Here is an 18,728-nt window from a genome sequence, read left to right on the forward strand (position 1 = left end):
CACTATACGTGTGTGTGTGTGTCCCAGAGGCAGAGGCAGAGGAGGGAGTACGGGTGCAAACCTGCACTACACCCCCATCTGCACTAAGGTTTTATAGTGAGCACGTAACACTTCTGAAATGCAGACAGACAGGTAGCTAGCTAGACACACCAACAGAACACTCAACATCCAAAGACGACGCCTCAGTTCAAACAGTTCAAACATCCTCTCCTGAGACCCGTTCCAGCCGCAGGAGGACACCAGACCCCTCTCAGGAGCTGAGCGGCCAGGCCCTAGAGGAGGTCAAAGGCAGGAAGAAGGGCAAGCTGGCGAGGGCACCCAGAGAGGCAGGACGCACACTCCAGCTTGCTTTGCCACGTGGCCCCCACGGCCTGCATGTCAACAGAGGAAGAGGGGTGTCTCGACGAGATAATACACCGGCACAACACCAGGAAAGGCTTATATGCGAGGAACAAACAAAGAACTTCCTATGTTTGCTGGTTCCTTCATTTTGTTATTTACTAGATGGCTGCTTGTGGGGAAAGTGAGTATGAAAACAGGCAAGAGGAGAACAAGTAAGGAGAAAGGTGATTTAGTTCGGGCGGCAAACGACAACAGACAACGCGACCGTCTGCTGTGACGCTGGGCCCTGCGGCACAAGCTCGGCCGAGACGAAGGCCTGGGCCCAGGCAGGCGCCACGCCGCGGTCTCCGGGAACACGGGCCACTCTGTCCCAGGAAGAAACACAACTGCTCCGCATGCAATGGGCCAGGGAACCTGCCACGACTCAGTGCAGGAGGCAGGAAATGGTGGCCTCGGCTTCCTCCCGGCCTGAGCCCTCCGGCCTGGCCGGGACTCGGCAGCCCCATTCACCCTGGGCAGATGAGGGCATGACCCGTCTCCAGGCCAGGAGACCCCCACGGACAGCCTGTTGTTTCCCAGGAGTTGACTGGGACACCAAGACCAGCCTCCTTTGAAAAATCTGTTTCTTCAAGCCAAGCAGAGGACCAAGTAGGAGCAGAGAGTGAACAGTTTCAGCATCAGTTCTACACAAACAAGGACACACGGGAGAGTCGAGCAGAGCAAAGGGGCGGGGGAGTGTGTGTGACCGCACACACTCCATAATGGAATAAACTGGCAGGAAATTGAGATCTACAAAACAACAGGGCACAGGAGAAAAAAATATGCAAGCATTCAAATGAGCTGGTTTGCTGTGCAGAAAAAGGAAAGTCTACCTGTATCTCTTGTTATCTCCCAGCACTCCTCCTGACCGCACCATACCTTAACTCTAACATCATCGTCAACAGACTCAGAATCCACGTGAATAAAAGTTAATGAGCGCTGAATTACTTCATTCCAATTAGCAGCTTAACCACAAACAACTAGACATGACATGAACGCCTATGTAATGTACGAAAACCTGAAGCCCCTAAATGCAAAGATTAGCATATCTACCAGGAGATGGAAGGTACAAACTTTAGGTAGAATCACCAGAACCCTGAGACCTAAAACCAGATGCTCAGACTTCTCAGTTCTCTGTAAACGCTCTCCGCTGAACGAGAGAGCCACTGCCTATGTGTCAAATCCAACCCCGCAGGTCATGTGGGTCTCCATCTCTTGTCCACCATTGGAGCGACTGGGTTCTGGAGACGCTGCCACGGACCCCCAGGGGGTCTGCCCTGCCCTGACCAGAATGACGTTCGTTCCCCACACCCCTGCGCTGACACGCAGCACGAACAGCCTCAGCAGGAATGTGCCCGTGTGGCCCCCAAGCTCTCACTAACCTCCCGGCTAACCTCCCAGCTAGCCTCTGTTGCCAACACGGAACAGAGGGAATCAACCTGTCCACGAGAACCAACACTTGGGACCCGACCCTCAAGGGGCCCCCACGCTCTGAGCTGTTCCACCTGAGACCTCCGCCATGCAGGGAGCCTCTGGTTATGGCGTGGCTCAGCCAGGTGTGAGCCTGACCCCTGACAGGCAGAGCTGAGCAGCCATCGAAAGCTTCTATGAAGGGTGTTTCAGCTCAGGGCTCACCCAACCTTATGCACCCCCCTCACCGAACCTCTAACCCCACACTTGAACCTCTATCCCTTAAACACGACTTACCTTCATGAGCTCAAAAAACTCTGCTGGGGAAGAAAGCACCCTGACATGAGAGCTGGAGACGCCAAACTCTGGAACCAGGTTTCTGATCCACTGGAAGCGATGCACGCCCTCCGCACACAGGCAGCATGGAGGCGAGGTGACCACAGGGACCGCAGGGGACAGGAGAGGGGCCAACAGCAGCCACGGTGACCTGGGGAGAGACACACAGTCCGTCACACACCTCAAAGACTTCCTCACAAGTCTCTCTCAGCTCCTGCGGGCAAATAAGGAAAAAAAATAATCATTTTTTCTTTTTGAGAACTTCAGATCTTCTAGACCATTTTAAGCGAGCTCTAGTCAAATCCTGCAAGAGTTTTTCTTCAGCCCCTATGAGTCAAGCAACTTAAGAAGCGCCAAAGCCTATAGATAAACCCCAAACTTTACGCTGATTGCAAACAAAAATTTAGAGCAGCCACAAGTAAACTCAGAAGGCCATCACCTGGTTTAATACTCCCAACAAACTCACCTGCAGAAAGCTGCCACAGGCCACCCAGAGCAAGGGCAGGTCTGGTCTCAGTCTGGTGACTACAACCCAGACCCCTGGTTCTCTGATGAGATAAACAGCCTTTTATTCAGGGAAGGAACCAGAAAAAAAAAATTAAGTTTTCTCTAATACTAAGCTTCCCAGGTGGCACTAGTGGTAAAGAACGTGCCTGCCAATGCAGGGAACGTTTAAGAGACATGGGTTTGATCCCTGGGTCAGAAAGATCCCCTGGAGAAGGAACTGGCAACCCATTCCAGTATTCTTGCCTGGGAAATCCCTTGGACAGAGGAGCATGGTGGGCTACAGTCCATGGGGTCACAAAGAGTCAGACACGACTGAAGCGACTGAGCACAGCACACACAGAAAGAAAAGCTGGAAGAGGCTGGGGGAGTGACCATCTCGTGAGGGGCCGGTGGTGACAACAACTGCCCTTCCACCACTGGACCCAGCCTCCCGGGGGTCACACCCATCTCTGGAGGGCTCCACGCCACTGAGGCCAAGCCCGCAGTGAAGGGCCCCTGTCCGCGGAGCCTCATCCCTGTCTGGCTTCCAGCAAAGAGCAGCAGGAAAATACTCTTCAGCCTGTGACCTTCACCACGGCCTCACGAGAGACTCCAGGGAGAGGACGCTGAACACCCTGTGGCCTGCAGGGCCCAGATTCCAGGAAGATGATTTCACTCACTGTCTCCTGATAAAACACTGAATCTTCCCAGGGTTTGTGAATGTCCCTCCACATACACGCCAGATGGCCGGCAGCTGGGCTTCCCAGAAAGCCCACCGGGCTGTCACGGTGACTCACTGCCAAGAAAACTTTAGTCAACGGGTGGAAGGCACGGGCTCTGGACCCTGGGAAGCCAGGGTTCACCACCGGCCTCCGAGCAGAGGTCCCTTCCCACTGCCTCTGAGGAGGTGGGGACCACACTCCCAGGCATCGCTTGCTACACTTCTCCTCCAGCTTCCCTGTAAAGAGCAGCAAATGAAAGCCCTAGATGTGCAAACGCAGGGCTGCAGCCTCGATTTCCCAAAGCGGAGGCTGTCCTGCTGCTGCGCTCCAGGCCCCCTTCCAGAGCGGGGAGGGAGAGCCCTCAGTCCAGCGGAAAACCACGAGAACGGGAACATGCTCGACACTCAACGTGAAGCCCCAGAGGGGGTCTGAAGAGTCTAACGTGCGCGAAGTGGCTTCAGTCGTGTCCGCCTCTTTGAGACCCTCCGGACTGCAGCCCACCAGGCTCCTCTGTCCCTGGGATTCTCCAGCCAAGGATACTGGAGTGGGTTGCCATGGCTTCTTCCAGGGGATCTTCCCCACCCAAGGATCAAACCCACATCTCTTATGTCTCCTGCATTGGCAGGTGAGTTCTTTACCACTAGCACCACCTGGGAAGCCCCAGAAGTCTAATACTCAGGAATTAAATAGTCTGCTTGAGGTGGAAAACCCCTCAGTACCATTAGATCAACTCATCTCCCAGCCTCAGAGCACTTATATCACTCAGACCAGATAAAACAGATCCAGGGCGATACCTGTGCCCCAGGCCATGCAATCAGTCCCCCACGCTCTTCAGATGAGCCAACACACAGCGCCACTCCCAAAAAGCAAGATGAGGAAACACCTCTTTGCCACAGAGCAACCCAGGAGAAGGCAAGTGCCAACTTGGGCCTTAGTCCAAGTGGTCACGTGAGCACTGATGTTGTTCGGGGGAGGCACGGCCGGCCCAGGGCCTGCCGCCCACAAGCCTGGTGGCCTCAGCAGCTTACACACCTGAAATCATCTAAGAACACAAAGGAAACCGCTAAGACTGATTCAGGAAAAGTCAAAATACACAAACAGCGCACGTGCTTCAAGTGATCACAGGCGAGCTGCCGATGCCTGAGCTGCTGGGGAAGCCTCGCAACAACCCTCCCTCGAAAGGGGCTTTGATCGCCTGGTGGGATTCAGACAGGAAGTGCAGCGGGGGGCGGGGGGTTCCCAAGCCAGGACAGGTGTGTGCGAGGGAAAGAGGCAGGACTGCCAAAACCCACAGGCGCCAGAAAAACCCAGGAGGGGCTCAACAGGCAGTCCAGAGAAGACCGACGGTGAGCACAGGGGGCTGAGGCCCTGCCACCCGCAAGAGGGGCTCAGCAGACCAGCCTGCCGGGGGCCACCACGGGCAGGTCTCGGGCCCGCCGGGCCGCTCTCCCGGGCAGCTCCCACGGGGCCAGGTGCCAAGCTCTGCTGAGGGCTTTTTCACCCTGTTTCCTGTTTAACCTGTATACTGACAGGTTTATTTTTGTTAGAGAGGAGAAGGAACTGAAAGCCAATTATGTTTCAGGGACTAATTGGTGGTGGAGACCCAACCCTTGAGAGGTAGCTTTACATTCCAAAGAGGAAGGTGCTTGGAAAAGGAGCACAGAGTTTAATAAAGGCCCCACAAGGTCAGCACAGGCAGGGGGAGCCACACCCAGGCCCCAGACCCTCAAAATCTAACTGCCGCCCTGCCACGGCAGAAGCAGCCAGCCCTCGGGGCGGGGACTGCGCAGGGGCCCACGTTCTCCGATCATCTCAGCCAGATCCCCCTGGGGGTGAGTTCTCGCTTTCCACAAGGGACTCCTGGGAATTTTCTCAGAAAAGGTCTCCCCCCGTGCCAGCCACAGCCCCTGCTGCACGCTAATCCCAGCCTCCAGGGGCCCCCACCACCTGTACAAGCAATTCCCCCCACCCCAGGCAGCTGTCCCAGGTCAAAACCCTAATCCCCACGAGACAAGAGGAGGCAGGGAGCTGTGGTTACTCTACAAAGAAAGCAGAGCTGTCACACTAACCATTTAGAGAACTAGACCTTCACACACACAATTTCCACACCGAGCCCTGAGCTCCCCTGAATCATCTCTTTCTAGATACCATCGAGCTCCCATTTCCAGTTACAGGGAGGAGGAAGTGGCAGGGGCTGGGGGGCCAGATAAGGCTGTGCCTCCCTCTCCTGCCCTGACTCCGAGTTGCAGGGGGGTTTAGAGGACAGGGCTCGGGCCAGAGCAAGGGCGCACCCTGGAACTCAAACTCAGGCAAGCTTAACAGCTTCGCTACAGCCCTCAGCTACAAACAATGCAAAACAATCCTCAGCTCACAATTCTGAAGGTGAGATGGGAGAGCAATCTCTCCACAGGGCAGTTCTAGCCAAAACCCACAGGACACCTGGCTCAGGGAGACGGTCAGCCTCGTGACGGAGGACTTCCTGTGGAACCTGCAGACTAATTCCCTGAGCTGGGGAGTGCTCTGGGGCTAAGCTGAGGACCCCTGACCTAGGGCCACTCCCTCCACCCAGAGAGGGGCCTGGGGTAGGAGGATGCAGGGGCGACTAGGCAGGCACATAAGTACGAAGCAGGGCAGCGGGGAAGAGAGGGAGGCTTCTTCCCAGCCTCTCCAAGAGGAATCCACACCTGACCCGCCGTGACGCTCTTGTCCGCGGACGGGCCTGCCATTAGAGCAAGGAGGGCAGAACCCTGCCTGGCTGTCCTAGACAGGACGGTGCACCACGCTGATTCATGAGAGGTACCGGACGGCAGCAGGACGGACGGCAGCAGGATCAGGGCTCAGAGGAGCCAGCAGAACCGAGAGAGAGGGGGCAGAAGAGCGGTTGAGACGCCATCAACACCCCTTTGTGCAAAGGAAGCCCGGAGAAACGGGAGAAGGCATTTCTCCTTTGTGTGGGAGGACCGGAGTTTTCCATTCCACCAAACATTCTGAAACTGCACGCGCTCCGGGGGGAGAGCTCACATGTGCTGCCTCCCCCCTTGACCAGGGGAGAACTCACACGTACTGCCTCCCGCCTTGACCAGGACGCAAGGCAGTGCGCCTGGAGGTCCGACCAAGCCCTCACACGTCCTCACAGGGACCGCGGAGGGGCCAAGGAAAGCTGACGCCCGAGAATCCCGCCTGGGTCTGCACCTCACCTCCATCAGGGCACCCGCAGAGGACACTGGGGCTCCCTGGGGGCCGCAGCGGTGCCACCCACTACCTGTGGACATGAGGAAGCAGGCCAGCCTCCTAGGGGCTCTGCAAAACAAGGGCTATGGGGCTCTGAAGAAAAAAGGGGGTACCGGAGGACTGTCTCCTACACCAACCACAAATCCACCATGGACAGCAGAGGGGCTCTGTCCCCTGTAGCACGCAAGGGCACCTAAGTGTCCCACACTCAGGGTCGGGGTCTGAATGTCCACAAACTCTCCGGGAACTGTACGATAAGATTCGTGGTACACATGCTGTGGCTTGGGTCCCACCCAAATCGGTACAAAACGACAAGAAAAAGAAAGAAGCTTTTAAAAGAAACAGAACTCTGGAATGCCATTATTTTCAGAAACTGCTTTTTAAGAAACCCCCACCCCACCCCCGTCACACACACTTAAACGTAAAGAGGTGAAGTGATGAGAAAAGAGCAACAGTCATAACACTTCCTGAGAAAGGCTCGAGAAACTACACGAGAAACTACACCAAGGGACCAGACTTCCTGCAGCCCTGGCAGCAGGCGGCCCTTCCTGACTAACGCAAGCCCTAACCCCACACAAGGGAAATGAGTGTGAATTCCCGTAGGTCACTTCAGAAGCCCAACGGCCGCTGCACTCCTCCAAGAAGTCCGGCACCGGGCCGGGGCTGCCAGCGTGAGGTTACACACGGCCCCGGTGACCCTATTCTTGGCTTTCCAGAAGAAAAGTCGATTACATCGAGGGGCCACAGACCTAGTGCAGACTTCTGACCCTGACGCTCCTTGGGAGCCACGGGCTCCCGGCAGGCTCTGCCGAGAACCACTCACACGTGCTACTAATCCACACAGCTTCAACCAGCCTGACTTCCCTCAATCGGCTTGACTTCCCGGCAGCTTTGAAAACAACTCGTTTACATTACTCAGATCACTTGTTTACCACGGGATTATCTATCAGAATGCTTCAATCCCGGGCTCGTTTCTATCCATCCACAAGTACACAGCTGGCTGACCAGCCTAATTCATCACCAGCAGCAATGTGATCAGAAGGTACTCTGGTTAATAGGATCTTAATAAAGCTACCATTTAAAGGTTAGTCAGCTGCAAATCTTAATTTAGTTCTCTACAAGATCTAATTTGAATTATTTGGGGAAATCATGCTTTGATTCTAAATGTCCTCCCTCCCCCCACCCATTCTACTTCTATAATAACCAAGAGATGGCTCTACTGAACTCTAATGAGTAAGGGGGAACTGGGAAAATTCAGAGAAAAAGTAATTTCTGGAAATCTGGTGGTCCCTCAGAGTGGAAACCACTAAGAAGTTGAACAAGAGTAGGTTGAGCTGGCATTACAAGGTAAAAAAAAAAAAAAAAAATCAATAAAAGGAACAGTTTGCTGGTGACACTGCCCTCTGACAACTCAGCAAAGTCAGGACACCCCACCCCCACAACACCTCCACCCCCCACATACATGCACGCGTACACACACCTAGAATAAACAGACCTTGGGTTTCAAAAATAAAGACTTTTCTACATATAGCTCAAACTGAAAATAGCTTTTAAAAAAGAAAAAGGAGACCACAGAGAAAATATCTCCTTGTATGGCAGGCAAGCTCGCTTAGGAGCTAAGGCCCTCCTGACACAGCTCCGGCTAGGTCTCATCTGCTCCAAATAACAAGCCGGTTCTGACTAGTCCGAGGACGCCAAGAAACTTCCCCAAGTTTGTCTCCCTCTCCGGGGCAACCAACCTGCCAGTCACCTGAACAGGGAGTGCCTCCACTTGGACCCACCTGGATGCTAACTGACTGCCCTGACCTCACCTTATCATCACCCCCTGACCCGGCCCTCTTTCCCACTCCCTGTCTCGGTGAAGCGTGCCACCATCCCTGTGGTTGCCCCAGTCAGAAACATGAGCTGCCTCCTCAGCAACCCCCCCACGGCTGACTCCAATCCAACCCCCTCACCTCTTCCCGAAAGCAAGCCCCACCCCCTTGGGCCGAGACCAGTTAGCCAGAGAAACTGCACGGGGTCTCTCAGAGCGAGCGTCCCCAGGGCTCGGCCCAGCTCCCCTCTCTCCCTCCCGTCCCTCTTCCGTACCCAGCTGGCTCCTGGCAACAGCCTGAGGACCTGTGGGACCTCAGAGCTGCCGTCCACTGCTGTCCCCACCCGCCTATGAGAACATCACTCACTATCCTCCGGTGAACACCGGCTCCCACTTCCCCACCTGGCCCCCTTCCACACGCCTCGAAGACACAGCTCCAAGACCAGCACCACCCGGAAGCCTCCGTGACTTCCAGCTGTGCTTCGGTGCTGCCATGACCCTTCCTACCTTACTTTACTATCACTACTGTCTGTTTATGGGTCTGAGCACCTTGAAGGTGGTGCTCTGTATTTCTGTTTCCTTGGAACCTAACACAGGCACAGCAGTGCTCTATACATGCAGGCTGAATAAGTGAGTGAATCCAGCTGTCCACGATGAGTCAGATGCCTGCTCAAGAGAAAAACAACAGTATTTCCCGATCACTAATTAGAAGTAGTTTTAAGTAGAGTTCTCTGTCACTACGGCTGTCTCTTTAACTAAAAGGAAACAACTGCAGTAAAGAACTGTTCCCTCTCACCACTCCCCTTTCTAGCCACAAGGAATCACCAGGCACTCCAACAGTTGAGTCAGACTGGCAAGCTAAAATCTAAAATAATGTTAAGTTCATGACTACACAGAATTATTATCAATGAATCAATGATCAGAGTTACAAGAAAGCACATCATTCGGGGAATGAGGAATTGGGAGGTGCAACTGAACAATGGAGAAGAAACGAAAGTCAGCAGCCACTAGAGGTGAGTGGCCATAGAGACATGAGTAATGCCAAACACCCAAGCCACAGAGAGCAGAAAAAAATCTGCAAACTGAGTAAGACAAAGAAAGGGTCAGAAACCCACAGTACTGTAGTAGTATCGCTCAAAGTGTGTATCCCCCACCCTAGCACAGGTATCTTAAGACCAAAATTTCGGGCAACTGTGTTTCTGTGATTTAACTGGGTTCCTGGTTTAACTGCCGACCCACGGAAACAAGTCTCTCAACTTAATCAATAAGAAATATGGAGCCACAACACTGGCAGCCACTGAAGCTATTTACAAAAGACCTTAAAAAGTCAATTTAGACCATTGCCACTGCCACACTAACCCCTTCCCCCCACCCCACCCCCACACACAACCACTCAAGAGAAATGTCTATCTTAGAAGAATTTGTGGCTATTGCCCCAACATCTTTTAGTAATCAATTCCAATGTTAAACAATGATTAATCATGAAGTGTTTTCTTGTACAGTTTAAATATATACAAGGGAAATGACAAAATGGCCTAAACATCTCATCCTTCAGAGCCTTTTTTCAAACTTTAAACCAAATTTCTTAGTGGGTTGAGGTCAGGACATAGAAGTCATTTGACTTGACTATCCACTGGCGTGAACAGGTCTTTGTTAAGTACCAATTACAGAAAAGGGAGGCCACCTCTTCTATACACCACTCCCATTAGGTTCACTGATGTAAAATTTAAAGCTGTTCAGATCGGTAAGCTTCCAGGAGTTTCAACCTGTGCTGATTCTATCACAAAAACTTCCTCTAAATCAAACTTTTAACTTTTTGCTGAAAATCTTCCAACGTCACCCAATATGAAGCAAGCTCCTTTCCATACCTAGAATCAGCACTGGACTGGACCACAGATCTACCAAATGCCAGAAGGTCAAATTTCACCCAAGTAGCAGATAAAAATCTAAGATAGGTGCAACCTCTAGGAAAGGATGCAGTTCTACGTTTGTTTGTTTGTTTTCTTAAAAAATAAGTGTAAAGCTCGAGTCTCTTTAACAAAAAAACTGTGCACAGATTCTTTTTTTTTTTTTTTTTTAATATTAGCAACAGCAGCAGGCCTCTTAGGTCAACATGTTCTTGGTAAATGTTTACTTTTAAAAATCACTGCCTGGGAGAATTGCTTCAAAGCCTCCTTCACCACTTTCATAAGTCACTTCAGTACTTTTCCAGAACACAGGCCCTTTGCAAAGTGTAAAAAGGGTTTCGAGTGGTTCCTCTTCCCTTGCCGGAGTGTTCCTGACTCAGGATTGCTTCACAGCCCTCTGGCAGGATGTGAGAAACGCTGCATGCACAGAATCCCAGCAGGGCTGATTCACTCTCGCCAAGTCACCCCCGCAGCTAGGATTATTTAAGGAAAAGACCCCTCCGGACTCAAGCAGTGTCTCTCGCGGACACTCTCCAACACTCACACCCTGGGGCCCAAAGAAAAGCACGAACCCAGCACCCCACCCCAAACCACCCCCCGCCAAGAGTGCACACACAGGAGCCTCTTCGCTCCAGCGTACGCAGACCGGGGTCGGGCTCGCCCATCGCAGCTCCGGGCAGGCCCAGCCGATCTCGCTCGCGGGGCCCCCGTTCCCCCGGAAGGCTGGCGGCAAAGTGGGGCCGGGCGGGCCCGCGCGGGGGACACGGAGGTCTCGCCACCACGCCAGGGGGCTTGGGGTCCGGGTCGGGGGGGAGCGGGCGCGCCTGCAGCCCCGCAGCCCTCTCACCTCCTGCGCCGGCGGTCCGGGTTCCTGCCGAGGCGGTCGGACAGGCGCCCCAGGAGCGCAGCCAGCCCGGGGCGGCCAGGCAGAAGGCCCAGCAGCCGCCTCCAGAACACCGGCCCAGCCGCCGCAGCCGCCGCCGCCGCCATGGAGACTCGCCGCTTCCGCTTCCGGCGCGCGAGAACTTTATTGACAACCGCGCGCCCGGACAGCGGCCGCGCGCGCGAGCCCGGAGCGCCGGCGGGCCCGCCCCTCGGCTTCGGTTTCCTGCCAGGTGGGCACAGGTGTGCTCCGAGCTGGAGCCAGGCCGTGGGAGAGCAGAGGGCGGGCCTCAGCATCCGCTGACTTGGCCTCGATACCGGACAGGGGGTGGAGAGTAGTGGGGGGACATCACCTGTCCAGGTCCCGTGACCGAGTTCAGGCTGGACTTGAGAGGCCGAGCCCCGCCTCCAAGTATTGGGTAAGATGTCCAGAAGGGGGTGACCCGTTGACTTACCCCAGCACACTGAGAACGGAAAAATCCCCACCAGACCCAGGCAGGACGATGTTTCACCTGGTCAGCTCCAGGCCTGCAGCTCGAGGACACAGAGCGGCTCACCCAGTCTAGGTGCAGGAAAGACACCTCTATGAGCCCAAATGCATACACACGTCATAACCTCCCTCTGGAAACTACGGCCCCATGGCCAAAGAAGCTGAAGGAGCTCATCCCTATAGCCAAGAACACTTCTCATCAGTCATTTCAGTCACAGTCGTGTCCGACTCTTTGCCACCCCATGGACTGCAGCAGGCCAGTTCTCCCTATCCATCACCAACTCCCGGAGTTTACTCAAATGCATGTCCGTCCAGTTGGTGATGCCATCCAACCATCTCATCCTCTGTCGTCCCCTTCTCCTCCCACCTTCAATCTTTCCCAGCATCAGGGTCTTTTCAAGTGAGTCAGCTCTTCACATCAGGTGGCCAAAGTATTGGAGTTTCAGCTTCAGCATCAGTCCTTCCAATGAATACCCAGGACTGATCTCCTTTAGAATGGACTGGTTTGATCTCCTTGCAGTCCAAGGGACTCTTGAGAGTCTTCTCCAACACCACAGTTCAAAAGCATCAATTCTTCGGTGCTCAGCTTTCTTTATAGTCCATATATGACTACTGGGAAAACATAGCCTTGACTAGATGGACCTTTGTTGGCAAAGTAATGTCTCTGCTTTTTAATATGCTGTCTAGGTTGGTCATAATTTTTCTTCCAAGGAACAAGCATCTTTTAATCTCATGACTGCAGTCACCATTGCAGTGATTTTGGAGCCCCCAAAAATAAAGTCTGCCACTGTTTCCACTGTTTCCCCATCTATTTGCCATGAAGTGATGCCATGATCTTAGTTTTCTGAATGTTGAGTTTTAAGACAACTTTTTCACTCTCTTCTTTCACTTTCATAAAGAGGCTCTTTAGTTCCTCTTCACTTTCTGCCATAAGGGTGGTGTCATCTGCATATCTGAGGTTATTGATATTTCTTCCGGCAATCCTGATTCCAGCTTGTGCTTCTTCCAGCCCAGCATTTCTCATGATGTACTCTGCATAGAAGTTAAATAAGCAGGGTGACAATATACAGCCTTGACGTACTCCTTTTCCTATTTGGAACCAGTCTGTTGTTCCATGTCCAGTTCTAACTGTTGCTTCCTGACCTGCATACAAATTTGTCAAGAGGCAGATCAGGTGGTCTGCTATTCCCATCTCTTTCAGAATTTTCCACAGTTTATTGTGATCCACACAGTCAAAGGCTTTGGCATAGTCAATAAGCAGAAATAGATGTTTTTCTGGAACTCTCTTGCTTTTTCCATGATCCAGCAGATGTTGGCAATTTGATCTCTGGTTGCTCTGCCTTTTCTAAAACCAGCTTGAACATCAGGAAGTTCACGGTTCACATATTGCTGAAGCCTGGCTTGGAGAATTTTGAGCATTACTTTACTAGCGTGTGAGATGAGTGCAATTGTGCGGTAGTTTGAGCATTCTTTGGCATTGCCTTTCTTTGGGATTGGAATGAAAATGTTCCTTTAGTATCTCTAATTTTCTTGAAGAGATCTCTAGTCTTTCAGATTCTATTGTTTTCCTCTATTTCTTTGCACTGATCACTGAGGAAGGCTTTCTTATCTCTCCTTGCTATTCTTTGGAACTCTGCATTCAGATGGGTATAGCTTTCCTTTTCTCCTTTGCTGATTTTAAGATGATAATGGGTGGGACTTCCTGGGTGTCACAATGGATAGAAATCCACCTGCCAATATAGGGGACATGAGTTCAATCCCTGGTACGGGAAAATTACACATGCCACAGCAGCTTCTAAGCCCATTGGCTGCAACAAGTGCAGCCCAACCACCTGGAGCCTGTGCTCCACAAGGAGAAGGCCGCTGCACTGAGAAGCTCAGGCACTGCAAGGAAGACACCCACCCCCTCCCCCAGCAACAACTAGAGAAAGCCCACGCAAAGCAAGAAGACCCAGCGTGGCCAAAATAAATAAATACATTTTAAAGAAAAGTTAAATGATAACTTCATCTATAACAAGTGTTTCCTTGGCAGAACCCACATAGGCTGGGAACTGGAAACTGGAAAAGCTGTTGGAGATGATGATATCCTCTTTATTCCAGGGGAGGTGTTGTGTGGTTAAAAGAATATAGACACAAAATGGATACAAAAGAATATGGATACAAAATATTCTGAATTCTGCTTTCATCAAATTATCCTGAAGAAATAAATTACACATTCTCTACAAAAACGTTCATCTCAACTTTATTTATATCAAAAGTGTGAAAGTGTTCAACAGTGGGGAAGTTAGTTAAATAATGGTACATCATCATGTTGGAAGACCATGCATTCATTCTAAAAGTATGTTCTGGAAGAACAGTTAAAAGAAGTCCCCTGGCAGTCCAGTGGTTAGGACTCCATGCTTTCACTGCTGTGGCTCTGGGGTTCAATCCCTGGTTGGGAATTAAGATTCAAGCCAGTTCCCCATGCCATTCAGTGCAGCAACAGCAAAAAGAAGAATGATTAATGAAATTAAGTGTAAAATCCAAATTTCAAAGAGTAGTATGGAGCGTATGCCATTCTGTTAAAAATTGGGAAAAGAGTGTGTGTACAAACAGACTGAAAGTAAATTACACCAAAATGTTAACATTGGTTATTTGGTGCTATTTAAGGTTTTCCAGATTGTTTACAATCAATGAGTATTTCAGATTTTCATTTTTTCCCTTAAGTTTCAGATAGCTTTACAAATACAGGGTGGAATTTGATTCAGCTCTTCCAAGTTAGAAGTGGTGAATCATCAAATTGCCTAATTTCCAGGAACTCGAATGAAACTATCCTTTGCTTGGTTCCACTTTTGCTCAGTGCCTCGCACAGAGTAGTTGCAGTCAAGTTGCCAAATGGCCACACCATGATGCAGGGCAATGAGTACCACGCAGACCACAGGAGCATCCTGACCATCGGGAGAAGAGCTGGCAGTTTCTTTTGACATGTGATTCTTCACTGAGTGAGGTATTAAGTGATAAACAACAGGAGTACCTCCCCACTGTGAACTTATGATCTAAAGTAAGCTATAGAAGCACACAGAGATATCCACAGTATGGTCAGTTAAACTAAGGAGTATTTACATTAAGCATAAACAGCAAGCAATGACCTCAGTCCTTTCTGAAGCCACACACGGAGAGCCTCTGGCCTTCGTGGCTACTTTGAAACAGAGCTACAACCAGAATGAGGCAACTACGATTTTGCCCTCCAACATGCACATTGAGAGGTTGCAAAAATTTTAGGTAATGGTTTTAAGGGATTGAGCAATTTTTTACATGGTTACATTTTTCCATGGTGACAGGACAAACACTGCTTCCTCCAAGAGGTCTCGTCTGGTCTTGTTAGGGAGGATGAATAGAGGAGATAAGTCATGCTCAGCTAATACAGGTGCCCAAGTCTGCCTGGTAGTGCCCCAAGCTACTTGGAGGACAAGCAGTCTGGGCAGACACAAGGGCAGCTGCAAGTCACACCTTGATGACCTCGGGCAAGAAAGCATCTGTCCTCTGAAAACCCCCAGGTGTCTCGGAAGCCCATATGCTGAGTCTCCCTCCCTGACCTCCTGTGCTCACCCACTGCCTTCTGGTTAGTCTGCTCGCTGCTTCCCAAACAGGAGGTGCCAGGGCAAGAAAGACAGGGTTGATGGACTGATGACCGAGATCGTGTCTTCCCAAACGGAAAAGGAAATCCATTCATGAAAAGGAGAGTTGACGTCAAGGAGTGGTGGGCTGCCGCCCCTGATAGCGGGGCTGCTCTTGCAGGCAGGAAACACCAGGAAATCCTGAGCCAAGGACCCGTGCCTCACTGTCTGTGATTCACTCCCTGAGCCGAAAATCATGCCAGTGCAAGAGGAAGGCCCCTCCCTCTTGGTGGTGAGGGGCCAACTTGCTTGGTGAGTGAGGGTCTCTCCCAAACACAGGGCTACTGCAAACTCAAGAGCCAGCCCAGCTGGCCGGCCAGCCCATCAGTGATGAGAAACGCTCCTAGGTTAGTTTGACATGGGGTCTGATTGCCTGTTTCTGAGGAGCACACTCAAGTTTTGTGCAGCGTTGGTGCAAGGATGGCATGAAACCCTGGGACCACTGCCTCCATTCCTCCACCCGGGGACTGCCCGGCCTCACCAGCCTGGCCTTTTTACAACACTTCAAACTCCCCAGCACATGTTGCTGCCTTAGGATCTGTCCTCCACCTCCCACCCCAGAGCTTGTCCAAAGGTCACTTCCCTTAGAAGTAAGTGCCCGGCCCCCCCCACCCTATAACAGGACTTTTTTTTTTCTTTCTATTAAGAACTGTGATCTAATCCTATTTATTGGTGGATTGCTGTGTCTTTTGTCTCCCTGCCCCCCTTAAAGCCCGGCACTGAGCACCCAGAACAGGACCTAGCACAGGAAGCGGCTCGTTCACTCATACTTGACAAACGCACCGAGGGTAGGAGCTGTGAGCCCTGGAGCCTCCGCAGCAGGAGGAAATGGGGGCGACCGCGGCTTGGCCCCCAGGGATTTTACTGACCTGCTGCCACAGATCACTTTGCAAACCTGGCACCTCAGAGACCCCCCGAGGTCTCCCTTCCAGCCACCAGCCCTTCTCTTGCCTTCATTTTCCCTGGGGTGTGCTCTCCCCACTGAGCTGTTACTCTGATCTTTCCCAGACCCTGATACTCTAATTTTTTAAAATTATTATTTATTTTTGGCTGTGCTGGGTCTTCATTGCTGTGCATGGACTTGACTTGCGGTACACGGGCTTCTCTTTGCAGTGGCTTCTCGTTGCAGAGCACAGGCTCTAGAGCGTGCGGGCTTCGGTAGTCGTGGCTTGGGGAGCCCTTGATACTCTTCCTCCCCAAAGTTAAGACCTGACCCCCGTCCTCCCTGGCATGAGACAGGCTTCTGTCCCCCCAGAGCAGGAGTTGCCAAATGTTTTCTTAAAAGGCTTAATGGTAAATACTGAAGGCCAGATGATTTCAGTGGCATCTACTCAAGTCTGGTGCAAAAGCCACAAGCAAAACAAGCCAATGAGGTTGTATTTTCAATAAAACTTTATTTACAAAAGCATACTGCCAGCTCTGCACCATAGTATCCCAATGTCTGCTTCAGAAAACAGCTTTTCCCTGTATTGTAGCCATGGACCTGGCAGAGGCTCCACAGGGCCTGTAGGGCCCTAAGAGAAGAGGTCTTCTGGCACCTAGGGTCTGAGTCGGTTGGAATTGCGGGTGGTGAGGGACAAATTGTCCAAGCCACTGAGTTCAAACCATCAACCTTGCTGACCGGGGTGGGGATGTGGTCAAGATTCTTGCATCTATCATTTAAACTTTTCAGTGTCGAAGATCTTGTCATCTGCAAAACAAAACGCCTATTGCTCAATGGCTCTCTCTCACCACAAAGAGGGCTAGGATAATCTGGCATTTCATCAACAAGAAGCCAGAACCCAAATTTCTGGAAATGCCTCCTGGGCAAAGCATGCCGGTTTGTTTCTCTGTCCCGGTGAGAGATAAATGCAGCTCTCAGCTTCAGGGGAATCTCAGCCTTTTGTGGTGTGGCAGGCAGCCAGCGCCACCCCAACCAGGAGCTGGAGGCCTCCTCGTGATCCAGCAGCCCAGCCCGTGGGGAAACACAGTGGCCAGTGGCCAGTTACGTCCCAGGGAATCCCAGGATCCCCGGGCCCCACTTGGGTGGTGGAGGTGAGCTGCTGGGGGGCTCCCTGGAGGAACCCCACCTTCCCTGCTTCTCCCTGTTCAGTCCGCATGGTACAAGAGGCTAGGTGAGCTCCAGGGCTGGCAGCAGAGTCTCCAGCAGGACAAGTCTTCTTGTTGAGATGAGACGAAGTCAGACCAGGCTCCAGCAGGTGAGAGATGAGGCTTCAGACGCCCAGGCCCAGGCTTGATTTATATTCAGCCTCCTGGAATTTAGGAAAGACGCTCAAAGGAAATCCCCTGAAGTCAATCGCCCTTCTCGGCCCTTAGCCTAGAGAGGTGGGAGGACACAGGCCAGGTGGAGGTGCCACCTCCGTGCCTGTAGCTCTTGGCAGGGAGAGGAGTGTGGGGAGGGCAGTCATCCTGGGAGGTGAGCTATGCAGAGCTGGAGAGCTCTGGTCCCAACTAGAGGGTCCACCTAGACCTGCCAGATCGGTCCAAAGAAAACCCTCAAGTCAAACGCAAATGTGAAATTTCCAGATTTTTAAATGTTGCCTCTGGCTCAGATGGTAAAGAATCTGCCTGTGACACGGGACAGCCAGATTTGATCCCTGCATAGGGAAGATCCCCTGGAGGAGAAAATGGCAACCCACTCCAGTATTCTTGCCTGGAGAATCCCATGGACAGAGGAGCCTGGCAGGCTACAGTCCATGCAGTCACAAAGAGTCAAACATGACTGAGCGACTAACATTTTCCCTTTCAAAAGTTTTAAATTCTGAGCTACATTCAGTGTGTAACTCATCACTTTGCATGCATCTTTGGAAATATATAAAATGCCCCAGTTACGCAGGAGGAAGGGTAATTGTAGCAGGCCACAGCAGTTCATCTGTATGTTGCAGATGTTGGACTGCGGCTGTGCAAACAGTCATGCTGCCTGTTCATGAAACATCTTTGAGGTTTACAAAGTTCCAGAAGTCAGAGGATGCGCCTGATTCTTCTCCCGTAGAATGGAGTAGAATAGACCATCTTCTCTGCTTGGAGGTGTCTCAGGTTGAGCTCAGAAGCTGAGCTAAGACTTCTGTCCCTGGTGGGCAGTGGGGAGAGTGCGAAGGGAGACAGAAGTGGACAGTGGGAAGATGCTCAGTGGCAGAGCCTGGGCGCCCTGGAGCTAGTGGTGTGTCTGTCCCAAAGCTCCGCTTGCTCCTAGCACCTGCGAGCTGGGAGACATGGGGAGGAGACCTCTCCAGACCTCAGCTTCCCATCTGCACGTGCCCCTTCCTCAGGGATTCCCCCCAGTTGTCCCCCTCACCCACAGACTGGGGGTCCCCATAGTATGCTCACATAGCCCCCGAGACTTCGCCGAGTACTTAACACAGTTGCAATTAATTAATCATGACATCGATTGTAGGAGAACCTTTTCCTTCTGGA

At 51.9% G+C, this 18,728-nt stretch overlaps 1 protein-coding gene across 28 annotated transcripts in view; it reads right to left on the bottom strand.

The window, feature by feature from the left end:
* Nucleotides 1-11,295, bottom strand: part of PGS1 (phosphatidylglycerophosphate synthase 1) — a 65,536-nt gene extending 54,241 nt beyond the window's left edge. For 19 of the 28 annotated variants that reach the window (XR_002182997.2, XR_011562153.1, XR_011562144.1 and 16 more), the window contains exons 1-2: nt 11,134-11,294; nt 2,089-2,278 (exon numbers count right to left, since the gene is read on the bottom strand). Coding sequence is in view for 8 of the 28 variants with exons in the window: in XM_019981379.2 (XP_019836938.2) it covers nt 2,089-2,278; nt 11,134-11,276 (333 nt within the window). In the remaining 20 variants the exon portion in view is untranslated. Of the gene's footprint in view, nt 1-2,088; nt 2,279-11,133 lie in introns of all 28 variants that reach the window. The other 9 variants (XR_011562150.1, XR_011562149.1, XR_011562154.1 and 6 more) reach the window with 1 other exon arrangement.
* Nucleotides 11,296-18,728: the final 7,433 nt, after the last annotated feature.

This window comes from Bos indicus, chromosome 19, assembly GCF_029378745.1.
Source record: "Bos indicus isolate NIAB-ARS_2022 breed Sahiwal x Tharparkar chromosome 19, NIAB-ARS_B.indTharparkar_mat_pri_1.0, whole genome shotgun sequence".
Lineage (NCBI taxonomy): Eukaryota > Metazoa > Chordata > Mammalia > Artiodactyla > Bovidae > Bos > Bos indicus.